This window comes from Anser cygnoides, chromosome 1 (genome assembly GCF_040182565.1).
Source record: "Anser cygnoides isolate HZ-2024a breed goose chromosome 1, Taihu_goose_T2T_genome, whole genome shotgun sequence".
Lineage (NCBI taxonomy): Eukaryota > Metazoa > Chordata > Aves > Anseriformes > Anatidae > Anser > Anser cygnoides.
In genome coordinates this window covers 43,160,106-43,187,525 of record NC_089873.1, presented here as the reverse complement: position 1 = coordinate 43,187,525, position 27,420 = coordinate 43,160,106, and the positions used below count along the sequence as shown (strand labels likewise).

Genomic DNA, 27,420 nt, shown 5'->3' with positions numbered 1-27,420 from the left:
CATTTTAAGTCATCCCAGCCCTTTGAGAAGAAAGAACTTGGAAGTACTGAACCCAGGTGTTGGTTGCATTCCTATATTCACACACCTCAACAGAATTTACCTGGTGTTCAGATAGTATGGATGGTATACGGTCCATCTGGGATGTAGTCTTCTATATCCCAGCTTTAAACTGTGTCTGAAGCAAGACATCTGTATTGAAGTAAATTACCGTGGGAGGGAAGTAGGCACTTTTACAGTGACTCAGATGTCAGTGTTAGCATGAAGTGAATCCAGCCCAAAGGGAACTCCTTTCCATTGAAAGCTTAGAATAACTGAAACAAGAGTAAACAACTATACCGTGTTACATAAACCACGCTTTGCATCTAGTTCTGACCTTCCGAGTACCGTTCTGCTATGCCAAATGTCTGAAACTACTTCTTAGGATAAGGAGTCTTAAACTGTTTTAGGCCTGACAACCAGTCAGGAAACTTTAAGCTCAATCTGGTAATTTGTGTGCCCTCCTGAGAGCACCATGCAGGTGAGCATTCATGTAACAGTTAATGGAAAGGTATCAAATTTTGATAGTATCATTTTAAAACATATATCCTAAATATGTCCACTTTACTCCTAGAAAATGGGTGGGGCAATGCTAGCAGTGACATCTTTGCAAGAGGGACTGGCCTCTAAAAAAACATATTGATCCATTTTTCTCTGATTCATTTTTCTCTGATCCTTTTTACCTCCTTACATTGCTATTTCCCATTTTGCAATCTTCAAGTGGTTTTTCCAGGGTTTTTGAAAGTTTCAGGTTTTCCCATTCCACAGATGGGAGAACATTCAGATGTTGTTGACTCATCGTCCTGAGTCTGATAGGCATGCATTACTATCCCAAAACTCTAAGTACAAGAAGAGGGATGGTGTAGTCTGACTTACATCATACTCTGAAGGAAGATGGCAGTCTGTAAAGACAGAGCCTTTGTGAGGGGCATGCTAGGGAGCTGCATCTCCATTACTTCTGGCCATCTTACTCTCTCTTAAAAGTCTTCTTCCTACGTTACTTTTTTGTAGCATTGATTTTATATCTCTAAAACAGATTTACATAATGTAATAGTAAACAAGAATTGCTTCAGGCTTTGCCGTGATTTAATTTGTATGCTTAAAGCTGTTTAATGCCCAAAGGAAATGTTGAAAAGAAAGTGGTGACATGATATACAGGGAAATAAGAGATGGGTGCTAATACATAGAAGCAGACTGTAGATTCAACAGAGGCTTTGATTCAATTATTTATTGCTGCTAACTTAATTTTAATTGATAGGTCTTATAGCTAGCACATAAAAGACTCCAGATTAGATAGATATGAATATTTTTTCGTCAATTTTAATTAGTTTGGAAAAAAGCACAGTTGTTATTTTTTTTTATTTTTATTTTTTTTAAGAATACTGTTAATCCTTGATGGAGAGTCACTTCTGGAATGTACCTCAGTCTAAATTCTTTGTGTAGTTTTTGATGCGTTTGACTTTACTGGCATACTATATTAATTGGCTGTAGTTCTTTGTAAAACTGGCATTATTGAGAAAAAGAACTCTTGCAAAGTCTCCCTTATATGTTCTTGATAATACATTGTTATGTTTTTATGTACATTTTTTACAGTGCAGATTCAACATTAATTTTTATTCTTTTTTCAAGTTTAATTATTTTGAACAGCCCAATTGTAAAATCAGCATTGGTAACCTAAACTAAATGCAACAATTCATTGAAAATTTCAGTGTAGTTTACATATTTTATATTTAAAGCTTACAGTAGAATATCTGTGGCACTGTTTTTACAAGCCTGAGAAGAAAGGAGATGTTCCCACAGTGTAGCTGTTAGCTTCCAAAGGGATAATCCAGGCTATTTTAAAATACTGAATTTCAGTTGCTATGGAAAACCTATTTTTCAAGCACTCCTGCTACGTGTTTATGCCAGTTAACTGGATTGGCTGAAGGTTTTTCAGAAGACTGGTCTCTCTGATGATTCAAGAAATATATTGGTGAGGGAGGCACCATGTAAGGTGAGAAACTTCCTAGGACTCTGCTTCAAAGTGGTTTGACTGCCCTCTGGAGAACAGGGGACTTCATGATGTCCTGAAGAGTGACCACACTTCGAACATTTGTGACAGCATTTCTGCCTTCCTGCTGCTAACGGTGCTCTAAAGTCTAACCTACATACATAAATATGTATGTAGGTTATGTGTATATATATAGGTTATGTGTATATATATATACATATATATGTCTGTATATATATATGTAGGTTATGTGTGTATATATATATACATATACGTACACACACACGTTTTATATATACATATATGTGCACGTATACTTGGAACTGGTATTAATGCTTGCTTATAGGCCTGTTACAGAACTTGGAAAAGTCTATATTCTTTGCTGTTAAATCTATCTAGAACTAGTTTTGCAAGGTTTCAACCTAGGTATTTCATGTGTGCTTTGTTTTATATGAATTATTCTTTTCATTGTTTTATATATACATATTTCATATGTAGAATATATATATATCTTCTACCTAGTTTCTTTGAGTGTAAGACCACTTAGAAGTTGCAGTTTTGTGGAAACAGGGAAGAAGGCAAGTAGCATCCCTCCTTCTGAATTTGTGTCTGAAGATATAAAAACTAAGGGTTTTTACCTGAAGGGATAAAATCACAGGAAATATTTAATGATCATGAATGAGGATGGAATAGAAAGAGTATGAATCTGAGTATGAAATGGGAGTGTATATCTTAATAAATCACAAGACACAGGAGCCTCAGCATAAAATTTTTAATAATGTGCATTTGGTGGCATCCTTAACTTGCACATAAAGTAATATTACATACAGAATGACTGTTTAGCCATGATCATGGTCACTTGAAAAGTGCCCAATTGTACATAGGTTGTGGCTAGAGAAGTTCAAATTTCTAAAATAACTTAATCATTTATGTTGGTGTGGATTTAACACTGATGTATTGTGACAGTTTCATCTTTGAACGTACATGTGGTTAAATGCAAATATGCTTCCAGCTTTACCATTGCTCCTTGTATAAAATAAAGCAATACTGCAGTTTTGATAAACCAAATCACCTGTGGGGTCTCTGGAACATTAAACCCCATTTCAGTGTTACTGGTAGTGGAAAATAAGCCAATTTATTTTGAAAAGGAACAAACCTGGGTGCCAAAAATCTTACCCCTGTGTAGCTATAACATGCAGCGTGACAATTATGTAGGCATTTTCTGTCTCTTTCTTGTTTTTGGCAACTTTTTAATGTATATTTATTCCTACATTTATTATTGTTTCTTTTTTTGCATTGCTTAGTTAATGCGATGAATATGGCTTCCTACATATTGGCATCAGCAGTCAGGGCTATTTTGTGGATCAGTCTGATCTGATTCATTGTGATTTCAGATATTTTGAAGTGATGATGTTTGACATTGTTTCTGTTAGAGATCTGAGGAGAATCACCATACTAGATTATCCTTTTTGCTGCTTCTGCAGATCTTGAGTCTATATAGGAAAAGTTTAAACCACAGTCTTTCAGTTCAGCCTTCATTAGTTTGTTTGTATTTATGACCAATTTTCACAAACATTGAGTTACTTTTTAAGGATATATCTAACTACAGCACTAAAAATGGGAGCTTCTGGAGACGCTAAATTCACAGACAGAAATTGTAGAATAGAATACAATTCAGCTCTACGTGACATTGCAGGCTTAATAGAGAGAAGGATCCAAAGTGTTTGCTCATCCTATTCTAGCATTCAGATTACAAAATCTGAACTGTCTAGAGAGAAAGGTGGTCAGCTATCCCAATTAAGCTACCTGTTTTACAAGTCCTTTTGGTAGGAGTATTGGACACAAAAGAATAGAACTTGCCTGTTATTATTGTCTTTCTTCAGTTATTCCCATCTCCTTGTGCAACACTTCTAAAGCGCGACCCTTGGTTCAGGTTTCTTCTCTCTTTTCTTGTGTCCTCTGATGTGGGCCACAGGTCCCGCAACGAGACCACCTTGTATTCTGCTGAGCATACAGCAGGCCTGTGTTGATGTAATGGGCTCTGCAGTCATTCTGAACTAACGGACTTGTTATCCTATAGATGAAGCCACAGCACTCTGATAATAGGGAAAGCGTTTTTCTACCCGAACCTTCAAAGGAGAATAAAGATTGTTTGCTGAATTTTGTCTAATTTGGACTAATTTTGCAACATTCTCTTATATTGGTTTTGGTATATAAATAAAGCTACATTTATTACATTATTTCTAGAGTGAACAAGTAATGGCTTAATTATTTTTAAGCCTAAAACACAATTTAATTTTAAACTTCATGAGAAGGTAAATTATAAACATGCCATAGTAATATATACAGATTTTTTGACACAGATCTGAACAGAACACTTCACTAATAGGAAAACTAGCTGTTTTATGGAAGTTATTTAGGTGTAGTGCTGAACAACTATAGTCTTTGCACACCATATGTTTTAACTATTTTGTGTTATACAAAAACTTCTAGCACCTGTTTTGTTGTTTCTCCATATGTCTGATGGCTTTATCATGGGCCATTCCCATGTATATAGATGCCACTGCAATCCACAGAATTTTTTACCTTTACATTAAAAGCACTGTTTCCAGTTTCTTGATGTGACCCTTTATATTTCAGCTCTGTGGCGTATCAGCATACCATAGCTATGGAATCTGTCATTTGCTAGTAAAGTTTTTTCATGTGCACTGGTGAAAGCTGGCAGACTTGAGAGCTGTTTTGCTTGGCCATCGCCTCAGTCCTAGCTGCCACTTTAATCACATTTAAAGCCGGCCAGTTCTAAATGCTGCCTCTCCTTCAAGTCTTCAGTAGGGTTAAGCATTATGGTCTGAAGCGATTTTTTTAGTGGTGGCAGGCTATTTATCATCAGAAGTCTTTTAAAAAGTGTTTTTAACTGCTCAAGTGGTTATTTTGGATGGTAGGCAACATTCTCAGGAGGTGAGCTGGTGGGGAGAGGTGATGTGAGGTGAATCAGGAGGTGAGGATACGGCTCGGCACTTCCTCTGGGGCGGGAGGCAGGCCGCTTCTCATTTCCAAGGAGAAGCCGGTGTTCCTCATTCTTAATTATAGGTAAATGTAATGAGACTATCTCGAATGTATTGCTTAACTCAGCTTTGTTTATGCGGCTGAAATGTGAACTATTACGTTTGTATATAAACATTAACTCGATGAAGTAAAAAGCGGGCCGCTGTTCCCGGCGGTATCTATGAAACATGCCTTTATATGGCCGAGCCGCGCTCAGGCTGATTCAGCGCCTCAGGTCCCGCTCGGCTCCGCTGTCTGCTCCCCGCGCAGCCCGGCGTGTCAGACCTCCGCACAGCTGCTGACTGACACGTCTTGATCAGGAGAAATGAGAGCATTTCGCAGTAAATTATTACTGCTCGGAGCGGTGCTTGGGCTGCCAGAGGTTAATGCAGCGGTGTTGGAAGCGAGGCTGGAGCCGAGAGGCAGCAGCACATTGCCATCTACGGGCCGGAGGCAGAAAGTGGTGGGGGAAAGGTGCGGCTGCGGGATCCTTCACCCTGGTGTCTCAGGGCAGAGTCGTGAAAGCAAAAGCAAGGAGGAAGGTCCATATACGGTATAATAAAGGCTGTTCATATTCTCTTTGCTGTATGTAATAATGGGAGCAACGTTTAGCATATCTCAGAGCACAGCCCTTTTTCTATGACACAAAGTTCGTAGAAATTCCCATTTTTGTGCCAGTTAGTACCGTGAGGTGTTTTGTTTAGATCGGCAAGATTCTCTTACTTTCATCTGTTGAAACACGATCAGAAATGTACTGTCTTGTAAAATAACATATTGATGCAGCTGTTAGTCCTCTACAGCCTTTATGTCTCGTTTGGGCTTCACAGATACATTCATTTGTGATACTCACAGGGTATTATATTTAACATTTATTACTTTTTCTGCCAAAGCATTGATATTTTGGCATAATTCTTTAGTTCTCTAGGCATACATAGAAATTATGCTTAAACATTCGCCATTGGAAGTTCAGGATCAGGCTTTTGGAGGAACTTTTTCTCAAAAGTGCTTCAAAACAAACAGACACGTGAGCAGATTTCTGTTGAAAGGAATTTATGTAGGATTGTTCGCCTGCAGAAAGTTACTTGTGCCATGAGTATTTTCACTTAGAACTCTGGCATGCAAGAAGGGGATGGAGATAAGTGTGCCTAACGTGATATATAAACTACTTATTAGCATAATTGTGCCTGGCAGGAAACACTAAAATGTAAATGATTTAATCCAGAGAATTATTTTCCTAAGATCTGCTGGTCTGCACTGCTGTGTCATTCTGAAAGAAAATGAGATGTAAAGGCCCCAAAAATTTACAGTTTGCACTAGTTCATACATACGATATGTAGAAGTCTTCTGGAGGAATGCGAATACATGATTATAAATACATCGTTGATTCAAAGTTTCTGGGTTTAATTCTTCACATTGGTCAGAGTTCTAAAGATTTTTAGATATGTAAAATTTAATCTCCATTCAGATTTATTTGTCATGCATTGTGTTAAGATGGACAGTTCTAGAAACATACATTTCTTTGATGTTTACCCCACTTTCTTTCAATATTTTGTCTTCTCCTTAGGCTCTGCTTAGTGCTTCAAGTCGTGTCTTCATTTATCTTGCAGCCTTTAACTCAGATTAATGGGTTTTCAGTAGTTTCTACTATTTTTTTATTAAATTGCAGAGGCTGAAATGACTATTTTAGCAGATTAAGTGAATGAGTCTAGAAATTCAGTTGCCTGCTTAAAACACTTAATGTATTACCTGCCTCAGTTATTTTATGATACTTAGTAAAGTTTTATCTTTAAATCCATCCTTGACATAAAGTTTTACCAGATTTATTTACTGAACAGAATCTTTTGTCCAACTTTGTGTTTTTTGGTGTTTTTTTTTTTTTTTCAGTTAAATTCCTTTTTGCGTATTTGTTGCTATGGAATATCTGTTATGGTTTGAATTGACTGAAGATTACAAAAATAAGTCTATTCCAAATTAGCTTGTAGCCAATTTGAATAAAAAGAAAAGCCTCAGGTTTTGAAGTTGCATGCATGTAATATTATTTAATATTATTTAAAAACAGAGAAAAATGAAAGTTATTTATGAAAAAAAAAACCACAACTTTTTCAGGTATGGTGGTCTCTTGTTAGTTTTCCGTGAAATGACTATTTAGATCTTACCATTGCTTGTATGTATATACCAAAAGGGAAGAAATCGGCACCTCAACCTCCTTGTAGCACAGGCATTTTTCATGGGTGAAAAGGGAGTTTAGCAATGTCATGCTACCCCGAACCAAAGAAATGGCACCTTATGTTTCCAGTAGCATGTAATACTTCCATTCATTCTGTTTGGATGTCATTGTCATTGAAATTTTTATTTTTGGTATGTCATTTTCAAGGTGTTTTTTTTGTTTGTTGGTTTGTTTTTTACTTGTATAATGGGCAGTTTTTGTTATGGCAATAGATGTGCTGTAATACCCTGATTTAATCAAAGGGTTTCTCGGTGAGAGATATTTTATTATATTTGTGCTATAAAAAACAATCAAGGAAAATCTAATTCATATGTAACGTAATACAAACCTCAATCTGCCATCCACTGCCTTAAGGGTATTTCAGCAGTGCCAGCGTAATTGCCTTTGGTTTGCCAGTTTGTTGTTCCAAGTCTGGCTTTGTAGTTGTTAGTGGATTAGTAAAACTTGAGGAATCTGATTTATTGTAGTCTGTTTTACCATATATATCTGTTCTATAGTAGAAATCACAGAATCACAGAATCGTCTAGGTTGGAAGAGACCTCCAAGATCACCTAGTCCAACCTCTGACCTAACACTAACAAGTCCTCCACTAAACCATATCACTAAGTTCAACATCTAAACGTCTCTTAAAGACCTCCAGGGATGGTGACTCAACCACTTCCCTGGGCAGCCAATTCCAATGCCTAACAACCCTTTCAGTGAAGTTCTTCCTGATATCCAACCTAAACCTTGCTTGGTGCAACTTTAGGCCATTCCCCCTCGTCCTGTCACCAGGCACGTGGGAGAACAGACCAACCCCTACCTCGCTACAGCCTCCTTTAAGGTACCTCTAGAGAGCGATAAGGTTGCCCCTGAGCCTCCTCTTCTCCAGGCTGAACAAGCCCAGCTCCCTCAGCCGCTCCTCGTAAGACTTGTTCTCCAGACCCCTCACCAGCTTTGTTGCCCTTCTCTGGACTCACTCGAGCACCTCCATTTCCTTCTTGTAGTGAAGGGCCCAAAACTGAACACAGTACTCAAAGTGTGGCCTCACCAGAGCTGAGTACAGGGGGACAATCATTTCCCTAGACCTGCTGGCCACACTGCTTCTTATACAAGCCAGGATGCTGTTGGCCTTCTTGGCCACCTGAGCACACTGCTGGCTCATATTCAGCTGCCTATCAACCAGTACTCCCAGGTCCTTCTCGGCCAGGCAGCTTTCCAGCCACTCATCTCCCAGCCTGTAGTGCTGCTTGGGGTTGTTGTGCCCCAGGTGCAGGACCCGGCACTTGGCCTTGTTGAACTTCATACAGTTGACCTCAGCCCATCGCTCCAGCCTATCCAGATCCTCCTGCAGAGCCTTCCTGCCCTCGAGCAGATCGACACACGCACCTAACTTGGTGTCGTCTGCAAACTTACTGAGGGTGCACTCGATCCCCTCATCCAGATCATCGATAAAGATATTAAAGAGGACTGGCCCCAGTACTGAGCCCTGGGAGACGCCACTAGTGACCAGCCTCCAACCAGATTTGACTCCATTCACCACAACTCTTTGGGCCCGGCCATCCAGCCAGTTTTTAACCCAACAAAGCATATGCCAGTCCAAGCCACGAGCAGCCAGTTTCTTGAGGAGAATGTTGTGGGGAACGGTATCAAAAGCCTTACTGAAGTCAAGGTAGACCACATCCACAGCGTTTCCCTCATCCACTAAGTGTGTCACTTTGTCACAGAAGGAGATCAGGTTCGTCAAGCAGGACCTACCTTTCATAAACCCATGCTGACTGGGCCTGATCGCCTGGTTGCCCTGTAAGTGCCACGTGATGACACTCAAGATAATCTGCTCCATGAGCTTCCCTGGCACTGAGGTCAAACTAACAGGCCTATAGTTCCCCGGGTCTACCCTCCGGCCCTTCTTGTAGATGGGCGTCACGTTTGCTAGCCGCCTGTCGACTGGGACCTCCCCCGATAGCCAGGACTGCCGATAAATGATGGAAAGCGGCTTGGCCAGCTCCTCCGCCAGTTCTCTCAGTACCCTCGGGTGGATCCCATCCGGCCCCATTGACTTGCGCACATCCAAGTGCTGTAGCAGGTCGCCAACCATTTCCTCGTGGATAGTGAGGGCCATATCCTGCTCCCCATCCCCTTCCACCAGCTCAGGGTACGGGGTATCCAGGGAACAACTGGTTTTGCCGCTAAAGACTGAGGCAAAGAAGGCATTAAGCACCTCAGCCTTTTCCTCATCTTTTGTAACTAGGTTTCCCCCTGCATCCAGTAAAGGATGGAGATTCTCCTTAGTCCTCCTTTTTGCGTTGATGTATTTGTAAAAACATTTTTTGTTATCTTTAACGGCAGTAGCCAGATTGAGCTCCAGATGAGCTTTGGCCTTTCTAATTTTGTCCCTGCACAGCCTCGCAACATCCTTATAGTCCTCTTGAGTGGCCCGCCCTCTTTTCCAAAGATTATAAACCCTTCTTTTTCTCCTAAGCTTGAGCCACAACTCTCTGTTCAGCCAGGCCGGTCTTCTTCTGTGCCGGCTCGTCTTTGGGCACGTGGGGACAGACCGCTCCTGAGCCATTAAGATTTCCTTCTTGAAGAGTGCCCAGCCTTCCTGGACTCCTCTGCCCTTCAGAACCACCTCCCAAGGGACTCTGCCAACCAGTGTCCTCAACAGCTCAAAGTCAGCCCTCCGGAAGTCCAAGACAGCGGTTTTACTGGTCCCCTTCCTGACTTCGCCAAGAATAGAGAACTGAACCATTTCATGGTCGCTCTGCCCAAGACAGCTCCTGACCACCACATCTCCCACAGTCCGTCACTGTTTGTGAACAGAAGGTCTAGCGGGGCACCTCCCCTGGTAGGCTCTCTAACCATCTGCATCAGGAAGTTATCTTCCAGGCTCTTCAGAAACCTCCTAGACGGCTTTCTCTGGGCTGTGTTGTGCTTCCAGGATATGTTTGGGAAGTTGAAGTCCCCCACGAGAACAAGCGCTGAAGATTTTGCAACTTCTGCCAGCTGCTTGTAGAACTCCTCATCCGTCTCCTCATCCTGTTTCGGCGGTCTATAACAGACCCCCACCAGGATGCTTGCCTTGTTGGATTTCCCGCTGATCCTAACCCATAGGGACTCAACCGTATCATTCCCAGTCTCAAGTTCCCCAACATCAAAACACTCTCTAATATAGAGAGCCACACCACCACCCCTTCTGTGCTGCCTGTCCCTTCTGAAGAGCCTATAGCCAGACATTGCAGCACTCTAGTCATGAGAGTGGTCCCACCACATTTCCGTGATGGCAACCAAGTCATAGCCTTCCTGCTGCATGATGGCTTCCAGCTCCTCCTGTTTGTTACCCATGCTGCGCGCATTAGTGTAGATGCACTTCAGTTGGGCCATTGTCTTCTCCCCTGGCCTTGCCGTTGTTCCCCCTGGCACAGCTCCAACAAGCCTTATTTCAGCCCTGTCGCCCTCTCAATGAGCCCTGCCAGCTCCTGGGCTAGAATCCGTTTTCCCCTTAGAGATAGGGACCCGTCTGCGGCTATCAGTGCCGAGTAAAGCGCCCCATGGTCAAAAAAAAAAATAAAATTTCTGTGTTGGCACCAGCCTCTGATGCATTATATTGCATGCAATGCATACAATGCAATGATGCATTACATTACATACGATCATTTATATATCATTCCTGTCTTTTCCTTATATGATATTCATAATTTCTTTAATGCAGACCTTTTTATCCTTCAGCTCAATTCCTGTTGCATGTCTGAACGGGCAACAGTCAAATTGGATTTTGTTTGGTTTCCATACTCTGGGCATTCATTTGCTCTGTAAAGGATGAATAGCTCAGTTTCTTTGAAGACATTAGAGCCTGAAATTGCAGTTCATTATGAAGGCTTTGAAAATCAATTAAAATTAATTAATTATGTAGAGTAGGGTTGAACAGAGATGTTCTAGGTTTCCATAGGCTTATTTGTGATTGCTTTATATTGTGCTTGATTAGTTGGGCAGGTAGAAGAGTTATGTGATGCAAAAATGACTGCTGGAAAAAAACAGTTTGGGGACAGATGAAAGAAGGTTGAATTAGTTCAGAGGCCAAGAGCGGGAGAGATTTCCTATCTCAGTGTTAAAAAAAAATAGTTTAATTTCTGCTTTATAGGCTGTGAAGGTTACTGTTGAAGTTTGTGATTGTATCCAGTAAGTCAGTACCTGTTTCCAGATTTCACTTGTTTTTGTCATGTCAAAATTATATTTTGCTCCAAGAGAAAATAAAAAGTCAGAAGAACAATGTGTATTTCTCAAGACCCTGCATATCAGTGTCTAAGACAGATCATACGCGTAAAGTCATTTTGCTGAGGGTTGGTCTACTGATGAGTTTTCTCTTGGAGGTCAGCCCAGTTATATTTTCACTCTTGATAACCACAGTTCCTGAGTCCCATTTCCTTGCAAAGTTGTTGGTGTTCAGTCAGCATAGATAGAGCAATACTCATGCATCTTTCTCTTCAAGTCCACTTTTCTGCCGCATTATTTAGGTCTTGAGCTTTTTTTTCTACCTGTTGAAACTGCTATGTATAATTGTAAATGTTATATTGTGTTCCTGCCTTTTGTCAGTGTACGAGATTTTTTTTGTGAGAATCTGCTGTACAAATGGTTTCAATGTGGTGGGTTTGTTTGTTTGTTTTTTACCTGAGAATCCAAGGGAGATCTCAAAAGGTTTGGCTATTTAAGGTTTCTGTTCCACAGTGATAGAAGACAAACTTTTTTTAACCAAAATTTCTTTAGAAAATACGAAAACTACAGTTCTGTCTTGTAAGTACTTGACAATCTTCAGAAGCTAGGTTGTTCCTCTTCCCACAGATTTCTACTAGTATAAAAAATCATGGCTGTTTTCTAGTTTCTACAGATATGAACAAGATTAATACTTTAGTGCTTAATAAGGCTAAACTTTAAATTTTCTCTCTTTTTTGAACAGGTCTTTTTAGTGATTGTTACTGTGATGGTAGAAATTCTTAAAAGCAGAGGGCCAGTTTTAGTAGATTTTTTGGGGGGAAAAACTGTGTAATACATGCAAAGTGTCATACTGATGCTAAAATGGATGTTTCCGTAAGCTCTTGGGGTTCATCTTCAAAAAGATACTCATATCTAGCTATATACTATTATAATAATTATTATACTCCTAATACTATTCGTAAAATTTAGCTGTGATCTTTATTGTACCACATAAGCATGAGATAAGATTTGTTATATAATTGCATTTAAGTATTTGAATTAAAACATCGTGTCCTCTCTTTCCCTCTCCCCCCTCCTTATCTGTTTTAGGAGTTGATATAGAGGCAGCTCGAAAAGAAGAAGAACGAATAATGCTCCGAGATGCAAGGCAGTGGCTCAACAGTGGCCATATAAATGATGTCAGGCATGCAAAATCTGGTGGTACAGCACTTCATGTTGCTGCAGCTAAGGGCTATACGGAAGTCTTAAAGTAAGTGTAGTTTAAATGGGAATTTTTCCCATTTCATTATCTTGCTGAGGTAAAGTGGCTTGGAATCGTTAGGATTGGGCACATCTGACTGCTGGGGATTGTATGTTGGAAAATTACAAGCTGTAGAACCGTATTTTCCTCAGAATTTGATTTTATGTTTTCAAGTACTCATAAATCATGATGCTGTTAGTTTTCTAGATGTCATTCAAAATGTGAACGCAGTGTACATAATGATCCTTAATACTCCAAAAGAAAGTTGACAAAAAAGGTTTCCCTGTTTCTAAAGCCAACTGTATAAACAAGTTTAATTATTTTTATAATGCCAGTTAGCATTCTGGGTGAAGCATATTTTCACAGCACCAGGTTTATTTGCATACATAGAGCAGAGTCTGTGATCCAGAGTAAAGGTTTTCAGACCTAAAGAATAGAGAATTTAATTTTGCTTTTTGAGATTGTTGTTGAAAATCGTGACTCTTTAAATCTTTCATGGAAGGCTTTTGGTGTCCCCTAATTCATCCATAGCCTTTCACTAATGCAATACAACACAAAGTATATACAGTAACAGAGGTCTCATTTGTTTTTCATCAAAGCTCAGCTTTTAGTGAAGTACAGCATACTTAATACATTGTTTCACTGTGATTATAAATGTATTTGACTGCCTTGGCAGGACTAGTAACAGTTATATATTGTATATATTGTAAAATTAATGAAGATGAGCACACACCCTGACTACTTAAGTATGGCTACCATTAAGGTTTGCAGAGCATTGTCATGTTGTGTCAACACCAAAGTTGACTGAGAAATTTTTTAATCATTATAACCATTACATATAATTTACTGAATTGGAGTTCTGCTTAGGAAAAAAAAAAAAAAAAGAAACAGTTGATGCTTCAACATGATAAAGAGAAATAATTCTATTGGAAATAATAATTTTTATTTTAAAATAGTGTGCATCTATAAGGGATTTATATCTATAACTGTGGGGTGGGGTTGTAGTTGTTTTTTAATCTTTGTCAGTTAGTGTCTTTTTTGTAGTACAGTTCCTGTACTTTTCCTAGGAGGAGTAAAAATATATGTTCAGGCAATTTTCTTGATGGTTTCAAAATAGCAAAAAACCTGCTCTGTGTAGGATGTAAGACTGCAAGACTTTGTGTGAAAGTTGACTCACTGGAGGATATTAGTATAAGTATATTGGCTCTTAAGAAATCAAGAGATTTTTATTGAAGAATACTTCACGATTATTTGATTTTTTTAGTAACTATTAAATATTTTTTTAAATAATTAATTAATAATTAAATTTTCAGCTCAGAGAGCCAAAAACCATTTACACAAAACAGTTTGTTGGGCTGAGTATTTGTTGACACTTCAACAATCACAACAGAGCCATACTGAATTTGAGTGTTAAAATGCATGCTGCAAAGCAGGTCCTCCATTTAAGGAGCTCAGCTACCACTCAGAGACCAATTGAAGTATGTAAACACTAGGCTGTTACAGCATCAAATGTTAGTGACAGGAGGAGATGCAAGCTTCAAGCAACTAATATAAAAATAGAAGGATGTTTTAATAAGTTAATAGATTCAAACTGTGTATCTAACTTTTTTGGCATTTTACAGCCTTCTTTTTCTTAAAAAGGCTTTTCACTATCACTGCACATAGAGAGAAAAATGCCTGTCTATATAGGAAAAAATTAAAAAGAGTGAATGAAAAAAAGAGAAATTAACGAATAAAAAAGAAAAAGATATTTTTCTTGAATTTTCCTTAAAAGTAAATATGCCCATTGAACAATGAGAAGGCAAATATTTCTGAGGAGAAATAAAATTAATGACAGTAACCCAAATAAGAAATGTTTAGTTGACATTAATGAGAAAAGAGTATTATTGTAGAATAATTAAATGATTTTATGATAGTTTAGCTATCTGTCAGCAGTGTCAAGGTCTAATTGTTTGAATTTCTTTAGGCTTTTAATACAGGCTCGCTATGATGTAAATATTAAAGATTATGATGGCTGGACACCACTTCATGCTGCTGCTCACTGGGGTAAAGAAGAAGCATGTCGCATTTTAGTGGAAAACCTTTGTGATATGGAGGCTGTCAACAAAGTGGTAGGATTTTTATGTAATCCTTGTCAAGATACAAAGTTCTGGTCTCTAAAGTGACTTTAGAAGCCAGGGTAAGAAAAGTGATGATAAACTGCTGTTTACTGTACATGGAGCTTTATATAATGCATGTTTTGTCAAAACAGCATGTTTGTGTTCAAAACTAAATTTCCTGATTGTCTAAATTATTTTCTAGGCCCAGTTTATACTTACTTCTATATTAAATGATCCATGTGATCTTTTACAACAAAATTCAAAATAGAACAGTTTTATTGATGTTTCAGAGGTACAAAATCAGTGACTAGATGGACTGCGTAGAGGCAGTGTATTCAGTCAACATTTGTTTGCTGAAGACAATGATGATGCTTTTGAGTAGTGTTGGGCATTAGCTTCTGCTTTTAACTCTTAAATTAAAACAGCTTGTGTTGGAATACTAAAAAGTTACCACTAAGCTGCTTTGGGTGCACTCTAAGAAACTTCTAGGCATCTGTGGACTCCCTGGACATAACTTGGATGCTACCTAAGCTGTATTTCCTCAACCTCTACATGAAGGCTTTTGTAGCTTGTTGGCTTTGCAAGGTCTTGCTCCCAACAGATAAAAATATATTAATGATTCACATAGGTGTCACAAGGAGCTGAGACTCTTTGATGAACTGTGTAAGTGATGAAGCTCTCTTTCTTCTCTTTGCATCATGTTGTACAGCTAGATTCTGATCTGCTCCCAATTTCTGTCAGTATTGTATATTGACCAACTTTTAACATTGATTTTTTTCATAACTTTTAAAAGTTAATTGTGGAAATAGGTAGATACAGATTCTTAATTAGGTCATGAATTTGCTAGTAGGCAAAGTAGTATAAAGGCAAAACTACTGCTGCTTAATGTTTTTATTCTTTGTTGACTTCTTCCTTTAGAAGTTAAGATTGCTTATAATAAAATGAATGAAATCTGGAATTTCATTTCAAACAGTCTCAACTTTGTTTCTGTATAATACTTACAGAACTTCTTAAGATCAGGTGTATAATTATGTTTTGTGTCAGGTAATCAAAAGCTGGTGCAATTAATTGAAGCCAGTTTAGCAGACTATCTGTTAGATTTTTACTGGGATTTTGAAAATGTGGAGGGTGGTATTCCTGAAAGCACTGTCATAAATCTGTATTCAGCTCAGCTGGGAAAAGAATAAGAAAAAAGGAGGTACAGAGGGATATGAGCTGTTTTATTTGTCACGTAGGCTTGTCTGTGTAAACTAGGAAAGTTTCACCTGTTGTGTTTTTAAGTAAGCCAGTACAGGTTTTTGCTTTTAGAGATGATGAAGATTGAGAACTCCACTGCATTTAGTTTCAGTTGTTAGGTGCTTAGCATCACAGAGAGCTCAGCCATTATTGTTTAGGCACTTAACTTCAGGTATTGACATGTATGGATTGAGTTTAGATAAAACTTTCCAACTACAACAGGGAAAAAAAAAAGTGATTCTTTTGTGGCCAAGATAGGCCTAATTTGATGTTTTTTGGAAATAAACCTACTTAATAGCTACCTAAAAATAGAAAGCTAGATTAAAAACTGTAGTCACAATGCAAGTATAAACTTGAGATAATTTTGTTGTTTAGTTTCCAAGTTAGGGCTGTGTTACACTATATGGAATAGTTTGTGTCAGAGGACCTCAAGCCGTTTTGGGTAGTATTTGTTGAAAGGAGCATGTGCTTCTGGTGTATGGTCAGAAGCTTTATAGATGAGAAAATCAGTGGTTTAAAGTTCTGTCCTTTCTAACCACTTAAGACAGACTTCGCAATGTAATTAGGAGCATGTTTGTCCCTAGTTAACATTTTGACAAACTGAAATAAACAACGAGACAAATATGAACACATTTCATTATCTTTATAAGCTGCTGTGACCACTTTAAAATGACAGCTCTGTCTTTATTGCTGGTTTTTGTACAGAAGTATTTACTTGACTGGTGTTGTCATCTCACCATATTTCAACGTGTCCACCCGGCATGTTGATGCAGCTGCATTTGTACCAGTGGATGTATGACTTTGCCTAGATCCCAAACTCACTTTGTTTAAATGCAGACTTCCAAATACAAAACATTCTCTTGCAGTATCGAAGCAAGTAAGTTAGGCTTTCTTTGTGCAACTGTGAGCTTCAGCCTTTCTTGTCTTCATGTGGAGGTGAAGAAAAGGAGTTTTTGAAACCTTTACCAATTCTGACCTTAAAGATAGAATCTGTTGTCCTGTGGGCATCTGGCCTACTCAAGAATTGTAATGACTATGTAGATGTGAGATACGGCAAGCCGAAGAAATTCCAGCTAAAGGCATTACTCTCTGTTAATGAATCACAGTAGGACATTTATTCAAGTACATCCCATGAAAATCACACACTAAGGGGGATAGGAGCAAAGAATTGTAGCAGATCTTTCCTAAAACAGAATGGAAAATGTAAATACAGTTTTACTGCAAAAATGTGAAAGTATGACTATGTTTTCTTAAATAATTTAAACTTCAAAAAATCAACCGTATATGGTAGCCTGAAGATGGACAGGGTACTAACTAGTTAGTGTCCATCCATACAACTTCTATTGGAATAGTTGTTTGGAACTAATGTTGTGAGCATTACATTCTTTCAGCCTGTTTTATTTTCCTTTATAGTATTTATTTTCCTTCAACGGACAGTAAAATTTTATTGAAGTCATGTTTTTCTGTCTTAAAAGAAGTGTTTACTCATGAGGGTATAGATGCTTCTGTTTCAATTTTAAAAAAAAGTAATATTGCAAAATTGTTTTCAGTCACTGACAGACTAACAGTTTGCAATAGAGCTTGGCGTATGTGTTCTAATTTCTCTGTACAATTCCGTTTCTTACCTGCATCATCAATGTGATAAGGCATCAAAATCTGTTATATTTAAATTCTACTGTACAAAACTGCGGTTTTCTTTTCCCTTTCTCCAGGGCCAGACAGCATTTGACGTGGCAGATGAAGATATTCTAGGATATTTAGAAGAATTACAGAAGAAGCAGAATCTGGTAGGATTTTTTTGCATCTGTATATATTATACTTTATAATATGTGTGATGATGGTACACAGTTAGCTCAGAGTAGCATATAGATTAAAATCAAAGTTTTGATTTGGGGCTTCAATTCAGGTAATGCCAGTCATCTCAGCTGTTCTTTCAGGCCATTATTTGGTCAGTTACAGTCATTGGAAAGCTCCAGAAGATAGAAGGTGCTCTCCTACTTGCTTTCTCCAGTAGGCATTTTATGATCTATTGCATCTACAATCAGCAACTCCGTGGAAATAACAGTTTTTGAGATTTTAGAACTTTGAGGTTTGACATTTTGAAAGTGTATGAACATTCTAGCATTTTTTATAGTTGAAGAAGAGTTCCCTCCACTAGTAATTTTGTCATATTGCTACTGTTCTACCAATTTAATTGCATTATTCTATGTTTTGAAGCTTCATAGTGAAAAACGGGAAAAGAAATCTCCCCTAATTGAATCCACAGCCAACATGGATAATAATCAGACACAGAAAACATTCAAAAAGTAAGTAAACTAGGAAAAATGATGAGCTCTTAATGAAACGCATAACTTCATAAGCTGGCACAAAGTTCTACTTGACATGTTTTAATAAATTTTTCAGGACTTAGTAAGCTTGGTGTTTTGTTTTTTTTTTTTCAAATTCAGTAAAGAGACATTGATTATGGAGCAAGAAAAGAATGCATCTAGTATAGAGTCTCTCGAGCATGAGAAAGCAGATGAAGAGGAAGAGGGAAAGAAGGATGAATCCAGTTGTTCTAGTGAAGAGGAGGAAGATGACGACTCAGAATCTGAAGCAGAGACAGGTATGTTATCTGGAGTATTGTCTAAGTTTTTGCTTTATTAATTTACTTCTTTAACATCATATGATGCATTGTTAAGTATATTAAGTTTCACTTCTGCATTTCACTAAGCTTCCAGTTATTTTGAAGCACGTTTATGTATGTCTAAAGTCAAGTCATAACAGAGATATCGAAAGAGTGCTTTTATTGATGGCTACTGAGGTTAAAGCAGTTAATCTACTTAGATGATTGTCTATTTAACAGTTTATTTAAATTACATTTTTGGAATATATAAGCCTTAAGCAGCATGTTAAAAAACATTAACAAAGTTAGAAGGTCAAAGCAGAAATGAGGACTTTATTAGCAGTGCTTGCTTATGGAGCTGGTACAGAGATTGGAACAGCAGGTGCACAAACATTCTTATTTGTTCTTGCCATCCTGAAGTAAATACCGGTATGAATATGACAATCTTAGATATTCATAAAGTAATGGCGTGTAGACTTACTCTCAACTACGTGCTGAAATAAACTTCAAAAGGTGTTGTTTCAACATATGCTTCATATACAACTTCATTTCCAGAGGAACGTTCTTGGAAAAGTTTGGAATTGTATGCAAAGAAACGCATTACTCAGTACTTCTGAAAATAAGCTGAAAATTGATGTTTAAATTTATTCATGCAGCCTAGATGAGGGGAGACATTAAATGCTTTGCCTGTTTATTCATAGGTCTCTGGGAGTATTTAAAGGTTTCTGAGTCTCAAATCTGTGTATAGAAATTAGGTGGGAAAAAATGAAGAAAAAGAAAGAATGAAACAGGAGGGTGAATGAAAATATAATCAAACAATGTAACTGTATGTTCTTATTTCACCATTAATCACTATCCAGATTTACAAATCTTTCGTATAATTATCAATGAATATAGAAAAGAACCCTTGTGTTTGAAATTAAAAAGAATTCCTGCATTTATTCACATATGTTCCTTTTATTATTATTCCTTCTTATTTGTCCTTCTATATTTTTCCTTCTGTTGCTTGTCTTTTCAGATGTATAGGTTTTCAATGCTTGACTGCTATTGTGACTGATTAAATTTCAAAAAAAATAGTTATTTTCCTTCTTTTCATTATGGGATGTGCATATTTTAGTGAGACTGCACTCAGTATCTTTGGAAGGCAAGCTACTTACGCTATTACAGCTGGTGGGAGTGTACATTAAATTTACCATGAAGTTACAGGCACATTCAGCACTGCTTTATTTGTAATAATTTGTGGGTATTGCCATACTGGAGTTATTGGTTTTATCCATATAGGAACTATTCTGTTGTAGAAGTAGAGATGGAATCTCTTGCAGATTTTTACCAGTCCTATCCAATTTTCAGATTATTTTTTTCCTGGTACCTGAAGGATCTGGTACTGATATGAAATCCAACAAAGTAAAATACATTGCCTTCTGAGGATAATGAGGCTTACTTTTGCTCATTCTTTAACTCTTGTCTAGGTTGCCTTGATAACCTTCAGGGAAGCTGAATCTTTCCTCTAGAGCATTTCAAATAATTCCCTTGATCAACAGCTTGCTCTTCAGTGGAATTTAGCTTTTTTTCTTCTTGAAAGATTATCAGAGACTTAAAGCAAATAATGATGTAAGAACAGCATAGCTTTAGAACTAGAATTTAGAATTGCGGTGCAGTAACATAATAGATGCAGATGGCATTACAAATGTCTTGTTAATATTTCATAGTTATGCTTGTTAAAATGCGTAAACCTATTTTCATGATCTGTCAGTTCTCATTTTAAAGCATTTTTTCTAATTTATTCACCTGAAATAGTAAGGTTAGAGAGGGATTTTAGAGCTAATCAGGATATCATAAATACTTGATGTAGGCAGAAACAAAAATGAATTGTGAAACCAAACATTCTGTTTGCTTTAATTATTTTTGTATTTTGAAATAAACCAACATTTCAGTCCTAAGCAGGAACAAAAGTCTGTCACGCTTTGTAATTATTCTTTCACCTTAGTATACTTGCATCCCTTGCTTGCAGAGACTGAACTTGGATAAACTCAGAACACTTACGATACGTAGCATGTAGTACTTTCTCAGTAACTGGACTAACTGTAATGTCTCCTGAACTTTATGACTCTGGTAACTGTGTTCTCTTCGTTACCAGTAGACAGTTTGTGCCAGGAAAATTTGACTGTGACACAAGAATTAATTTATGTAAACTTTGGTTTTTTAGTATCAACAAAGCTTTATCATACTTTATTTGGCAAGCCAGACTTTAAGCTTTTCCCTGTAGAACTGCATCTCTAAATTCCAAGCTTGTGCTTTCCTTTTTTTCCCATTATTCAGATTAAGGTAGTTTTCTACTGAAAAATCGTAAGCTTAGGAAGAGCATTCTAGCAGTAAAATGTCTTAATATTGTTCAATATTTTGAGGTACTGGAAACTGTGTGATTTATGATCTGTTGGGTTATTTGAAATGTTTTCCTAAAAATTCTGTTCTGATTCATTGATTATGTGAGTATACAGCTTCACAATAAATACATTTCTCTCTGTAAGACCAAGCAGGAAAATATGAATTTGAAACTAGGGTCTCCTAAAGGACAAGAAGACACTAAAAATAAACAAAACTTTCAGCAATTCAGTTTTTCAACTTACTTCCTTTGAGATAGTTCTGTTTTTTGAAAATTAGCTCAGCCATGCATAATACTGTGTTCTACCTGTCCTTGAAGTAATTTCAGAATGCTGTTGTGAAAAATTCATTTTTCTGTGTGCTTTCACTCCTGTTACTTTTTACTGTGTATTTTAAAGCTGTATTACTTGCTTACAAACTTCCAGCAGATCTGCTTGTACATCTGTAAACCTTTTTCAGTTCATACTGTCAGCCCACATTGCCCTGTTGAACATTTTATCACCATGACCCAGAAGTTTAAAACCATTTAATTCCCCTTGTGTTTTAAAAGAGCTTTCTATCAAGTGTAGTTAGTCATGCAAGCTGTTTTTTATATATATTTTTGTTTTCTGCATAACTAATTCTTCAAAATATCTGTTAAACTATGTCCATAACTATGAGCAAGTGTGTAACAGCAACAGCATTAATTGTGTGATTTCAAATCATACCATTGGTAGTTCGCTGAAATGCTAGATATGAGAACACTATAAAAATGTTGCACGCTTTTAAAACGGGTCATGTAGAAATAAAGGCATGCTTATAATAGGGCCCAAACCGGTAGAGATTGAACCCCATGTTGCTCAGCACTGAACAGGTAGCATGTACCAACACACTCTGAACAATTTACAATTTGAGTAGGTGAAACAGATTTGAGGTGTGTAGTGACAGGACTAGAGGCAATGGTTTTACACTGAAAGAGGGTAGTTTTTAGATTAGATATAAGGAAAAAATTATTTACTCAGAGGGCAGTGAGGCCCTGGCACAGGTTGCCCAGAGAAGCTGTGGATGCCCCATCCCTGGAGGTGCTCAAGGCCAGGCTGGATGGGGCTTTGGGCAACCTGGTCTGGTGGGAGGTGTCCCTGCCCATGGCAGGGGGTTGGACCTGGGTGGTCTTTCAAGTCTCTTCCAACCCAAACCATTCTGTGATTCTGTGGTTACGAAGCTCAAGCAAGTGCAATGACAACAGTTGGATGACAACCAGGATATTACATGTGTGTTTGTATAAGAGGAATTAAGGTTCACAGCAGAAGACGTGGGCAGGAAAGACAGAGCAGAAGAGGTCAGAGAAGGTAGGCAGTGAAACTTACATAAGAAAAACAAGGGAGGAAGAAGGAAGGAAGCAAATGGAAAGTCAGAGCTCTGGTGGTTTCTCCGAGGAAGAGCAAGTTCCTGCCTCAGCTAAATTCTTCTGTCCAGAGTCTTTGGCTGGATTCTCTATGCAGTTAATTATTTCTTTATACTCAACATACACAGTTATTCAAGAATAAATGTTTTACTTTGAATTAGTATCTTCTGTAGTTCAAGTCAACTATTACGTGCCAATGTACCTCCCACTGATTAACCAGCTGCTAAAGTACAGTTTGCCTAGAGAGGTTATGGCACCTCTGTCTGTGAAGGTTTTCAAGACCTGGCTCATCAAAGCCCTGAGCAGCCTGGTCCGTATGTAATGCTGGCCCTGCTTTGAGCTGGAGGTTGAATTAGGTCACTTTCACCCTGAATGAGTCTGTGGTTCTGTCTGTGCATCTCTGAGTGTTTTAATACTTCCTGAATAACAAAAATAAGTAAAAAATTATATGCATGAATGTTATGAAAAGAAGATGAACCTAACTAAGATATAGTGGGAGGGGAAGGGTAAATACTGAGGGATAAATAAAATAATGTTGGGAAAGTTGACTGACAAACTTGTTCAAAAGAAATTCAATTCTGTTGTAGAAGTGAGAGAGTTATGAGTGAAAAATGAAAATGAGAATCTTATAAATATTTTTCAGATAAGACCAAAACCTTGGCAGGTGTAACTAATAATGCAAATACCACAAGTACACAAGCATCATCAGTGGCTGTGACAGCACCTTCAGTAGCTGGTGGTCAAGGGACACCCACATCACCTATTAAAAAGGTAAAATAAAATACTTGTTGTGATTTTAGATTTCTGTTCTTTGTTTTTGTACATTTTTTGTTACTTGTATAAAATTGACTTGTGTTATCCAGTGATGAAAATATGAATAGATTCCTAACATATTTTGTTTTTCTGCAGAAACTGTGTTCAATTTTTGTAAATTTTGAAATTTGAGTGAACAGTTTTGATTCTAAACAGGAATCTAAAATACATAGCTACAATGTAGCTGAACACAAGATCCATTTAAAAAAAGCAAAAATCTATTGCACAGTGACTGTAATTCTTGTTTTTCTGAAGTTATCTTCATCTTTCAAAAGTCTTTTTTTATGCCAGACTCCTCCTAAAGTTTTGGAAACTACTGTCACTCTTAAGGCAAGGGAGCCAGGTATGACTAAAGTACTTTTGAGAGTCCTTAGAAGCATTTAGCTTGTGCTAGAAGTTGAAAATGAGAGGCACAGAAATTGAAAATGATATTTGAACTAAGAAAATGCTGTAGTTTCTAGCCCTGATTTCAGTATGGTTAGGATCTAACGGGAGAACCAGAGGATTGGAGCACATAATTTGTCATTGGTGCAAATAATTTATTCATCTCAAAAACATAGCCATCAAAGCCATATTGCTTATAGGAAGCTTGATTTGAAAAGTCAGTTGGAATGAATCTTGGGTTTGCTTGTCAAAAGGGAGATATGTATGCCTGGAGAAACAAATTACAATAGATAATAATGTACAGTCACAAGGTTGTATGCAAGTCAATCATTCAGAATATATAAGCAAACTGGGAAGCAAGCCAGCAGGTCTTCCTTTGTCATCCTTTACAAGTTTTCTTCACGTCATAATCAAAGCTTAACCTTCTACAGATGTTTCTGAAAAAATGTGACTATGATACACTGAAATCACAGCAGAGAGGGAAGACGTACTATAGGGGGAATATTATGTATTGCATTTAGCTTCCTGGCAATTACTGGAGTTGTGCTTTCATATACACAATAGAACCTAATAATAATTAATCTTAAAAAATATAGGTTAGAACCTAATGGTTAGCACCTTTTCATGTAAAAGATAAAGAGAATATACTTTAAATCGCCCAACTGCATCATATTATGTGATACTGTACAACAGGGTTGGGCCAGCTTTCCTGATCCTAAAAGCTGTTTTATAAAAATCATCATAACTGATGTCCACAAGATTTCTCTTTACAAAAGCATTAAGAGCAAAAGGTAATTGTGGGCATGGCTCACTGGCAGGAATGACTACTGTTTCCCCTCTCTGAGCCCTTGTGGCTGGGCAAACAGCTAGATTCCAGGGTGATCTTGTGATGTTAATCTAAACAGTTTGCACTGGCTGAGTTAGGAGTTATGGTTCTCTGTCATGGGAGCTGCATTTGGGTTGCTCGGGAGCTGCACAGAACTGAAGAGCCACAAGTTTTCTATACAAACCGTAGCAAATGGGTCTCTCAAACCATAGCAAATGGGGCTCTGGGGGAAAGGGAAGACATTGTGAGGAGTTTCTGGTTTGCCAACTGTACTTAACTGTAGAGAACACAAACATAGAGTGTGAAGTTAACTTCAGGGAAACAGGCCTACTGTATAGTTTATCTTTTTGAAGTCAGTTTAGTAATACAAGCATTTCTGACAGTTGTTCAGTTTAACCAATACGCTCTCCACCCAGTTTTTGTACTGGAATTAATTATGTTTGCATGCTTCATATTCTAAGGTATCTAACATTTCAAATACTTCGTTTTTCTTGGAATTGTCTGAACTTCATCTTGCAGTGAAAGCTTCCAGCTTGTGCCTTTCAATCCATTTATTTCATACTGTGCAAAAGCCTTTTAAGTTATATGACCTTCAGTGACAGGATGATTATCAAATCAGTGCATGCTTGGGGTATGGCTTGGTATTCCAGAGTTGAATGATCAGTTAAACAGAATTTTTTCTTGGTACATGATTAAATTAAGACATATGAAAAAGTTTTGATAAGAAATAAGTATGATTTTAAGCTGATTGAAAACCTTTTGCAAATCAGTAACACATTAGCATTTAGTTTGTTCCAGTTTTATTGTGCTGTAACTAATAGCTTATCTTATTTTTCTGTCTTCAAGGCAAAAAGTGCAGGTTAAAAGTACACTGCAGTTATCTTTCTACAATTAAATGTGAAAGACTCAGGGTTTTCTGTATTTACAAAATAAATGCCCGTTTATATTGAGGCTGATCATTTTGTAAAATGGTATGCACATATGACTTGGAGAAGCAGTTGCAGCTCATGTCAATGAACAAACAGGGTTTAAACTGTTTAAACTGTTTTTACTAAAAAATTGTAGAACAGCACTGGTACAGGTACAAGTTGCCTTGAACCTACTCTTGCACCTGCTTCTTCAGGCTTGCGACATCTGTGCTACTGCAGTTACTCTTCTGATTTTACACCATAGATGTCCAAGCTATATGTTGCTCACAGCAGTGTACTAAGCTGGAATTTGGGTTTTCTTCAATCTCTGTCGCATTCAATAATGCTACTTTCTGTCTGAGGACACTAAACTTGGGGAAGTGTGTGAGTAAAGGTGTGGGTTTGATAGTCAAGCTAGAATGTGATCATATTAAGGGATCTCAATGGGGTATGAAAGACAAGAAAGGTAATGGACATGTTAGTGTGAATCTTGTAATATTCTCCAGCATATGATGATTTAGGCATGGACCTGTTAGGTCTACAGGCTTTGCTGTCCTATTCTATGCAAACTGTAGTTCTGTCAATGAGCTAGCTAAACATGTTGTGCTGTGTTTAATAAGAATCTGTTACTAAAGTTGTAATTGTCTTTCTGCTTTTTGGTATTATGTGGTGTAATGAAGAGCTACATGACATAAGCGTGGGAACAAACTATGTGCTTTTGAAACAACCTTTTGTTTCTATTTTCTGTTCTTTCAATCTTCATCTTTGTCTTGTCTTAATTGGCTTTAGTATGATTTCATTCCTCCTATCATGCCTGTCGTGGAGTCAGTAGATCCTGCATCATGGAGGCAGGGCTTGCGCAAAACTGGCATTGTTCTTGTGCCCAATAAGGGTGAAAAATCTCTGGTGAGGTTCTGGTGTGCACAGGTTTGTGTACAGGTTGCAAAATAACATATTTAATCAAAGTGTTGATACCAGATTTGCATGGTTTTAAGTTTGCATCTCCTGATCGCTGTTTTTATTACGAAGTGTGAGTTTTTCCAAGCTAACTGCTAGAGGAGTAGTATTCCTTGACCAGTTTTATGTTTCTTATCTCATTAACTAATTCAAGAGAAGAGCGTGTAGGCTGTCTTTCACCTTAACTCCTCTAAGAATTCAGTACTTCCATGATTATTAGAAGTAGTTGTGTTCTCAAATCTCTGCAAGGATCGTGAATTACCACTGATAATGCAAATTAATAGCCTTTAATTTGCTGCTGTGTTTTACAGTTTCCAACATCTACAACCAAGGTTTCTCCCAAAGAAGAAGAGAGGAAAGATGAATCTCCTGCTTCATGGAGATTAGGTCTTAGAAAAACTGGTAGTTATGGTGCACTTGCAGAGATTACTGCTTCCAAAGAAGCTCAGAAAGAAAAGGACGCTGCAGGTGTTATGCGTTCTGCTTCAAGTCCTAGACTTTCCTCTTCATTGGACAACAAAGAAAAGGTAATCTTTTTCAGTGTGAAACAGCATTTTGAGGAACTTTGCTTAGCATAGGTGTTTATTGTAAAAGGAAGACATTCTCTTTAGAGTTTACTGCACATTTATTCTTTACTAAAATTCCAAACCGTTAAATTATACAGCTTCTATGTAGTACTTTAAAATACAATATGCACCTTCACTGTCTGGTGACCTGGTACATGGATCTGGGGCTTTTCCCTTTCTGGGACTTTCACTGACAGTAGTAGTATTTTTTACAGTTAAGGGAGACCAGAGGGTTGACAGTTTCAGCATCATTTGGAGAGCAGTGTTGATAGAATCTTCTGAAAAAGGAAGCTCTTTTTGTATTCTGTAGTCTTTTTTTATTTACAAAAATTTAATTGCATAATTAAACACAAATGTACTGCAGTCCTTAGCAAAGGACTAATTTGGAACAGGTAATGCATATAACATATGGTTCTTTTTCACGTACAAATGTTTAAATCTGTTTTTGGGATAGGGAATAATACTAAACTATACCATATAAAAATACTGAAATAGTTGTTTTCAGTAAGCCGTTTTCTGTTTCCTGCTGTA

At 37.6% G+C, this 27,420-nt stretch overlaps 1 protein-coding gene across 10 annotated transcripts in view; it reads left to right on the top strand.

Annotated features, from left to right (window-relative positions):
* PPP1R12A (protein phosphatase 1 regulatory subunit 12A) overlaps window positions 1-27,420 on the top strand; it is a 129,900-nt gene that overhangs the window by 63,956 nt on the left and 38,524 nt on the right. For 5 of the 10 annotated variants that reach the window (XM_066993436.1, XM_066993431.1, XM_066993433.1 and 2 more), the window contains exons 4-11: window positions 12,579-12,738; window positions 14,696-14,840; window positions 17,777-17,851; window positions 18,282-18,370; window positions 18,512-18,669; window positions 23,079-23,206; window positions 26,156-26,272; window positions 26,635-26,850. In XM_066993436.1, the coding sequence (XP_066849537.1) occupies window positions 12,579-12,738; window positions 14,696-14,840; window positions 17,777-17,851; window positions 18,282-18,370; window positions 18,512-18,669; window positions 23,079-23,206; window positions 26,156-26,272; window positions 26,635-26,850 (1,088 nt within the window). The remainder of the gene's footprint in view (window positions 1-12,578; window positions 12,739-14,695; window positions 14,841-17,776; window positions 17,852-18,281; window positions 18,371-18,511; window positions 18,670-23,078; window positions 23,207-26,155; window positions 26,273-26,634; window positions 26,851-27,420) is intronic. The other 5 variants (XM_048078767.2, XM_066993438.1, XM_048078764.2 and 2 more) reach the window with 1 other exon arrangement.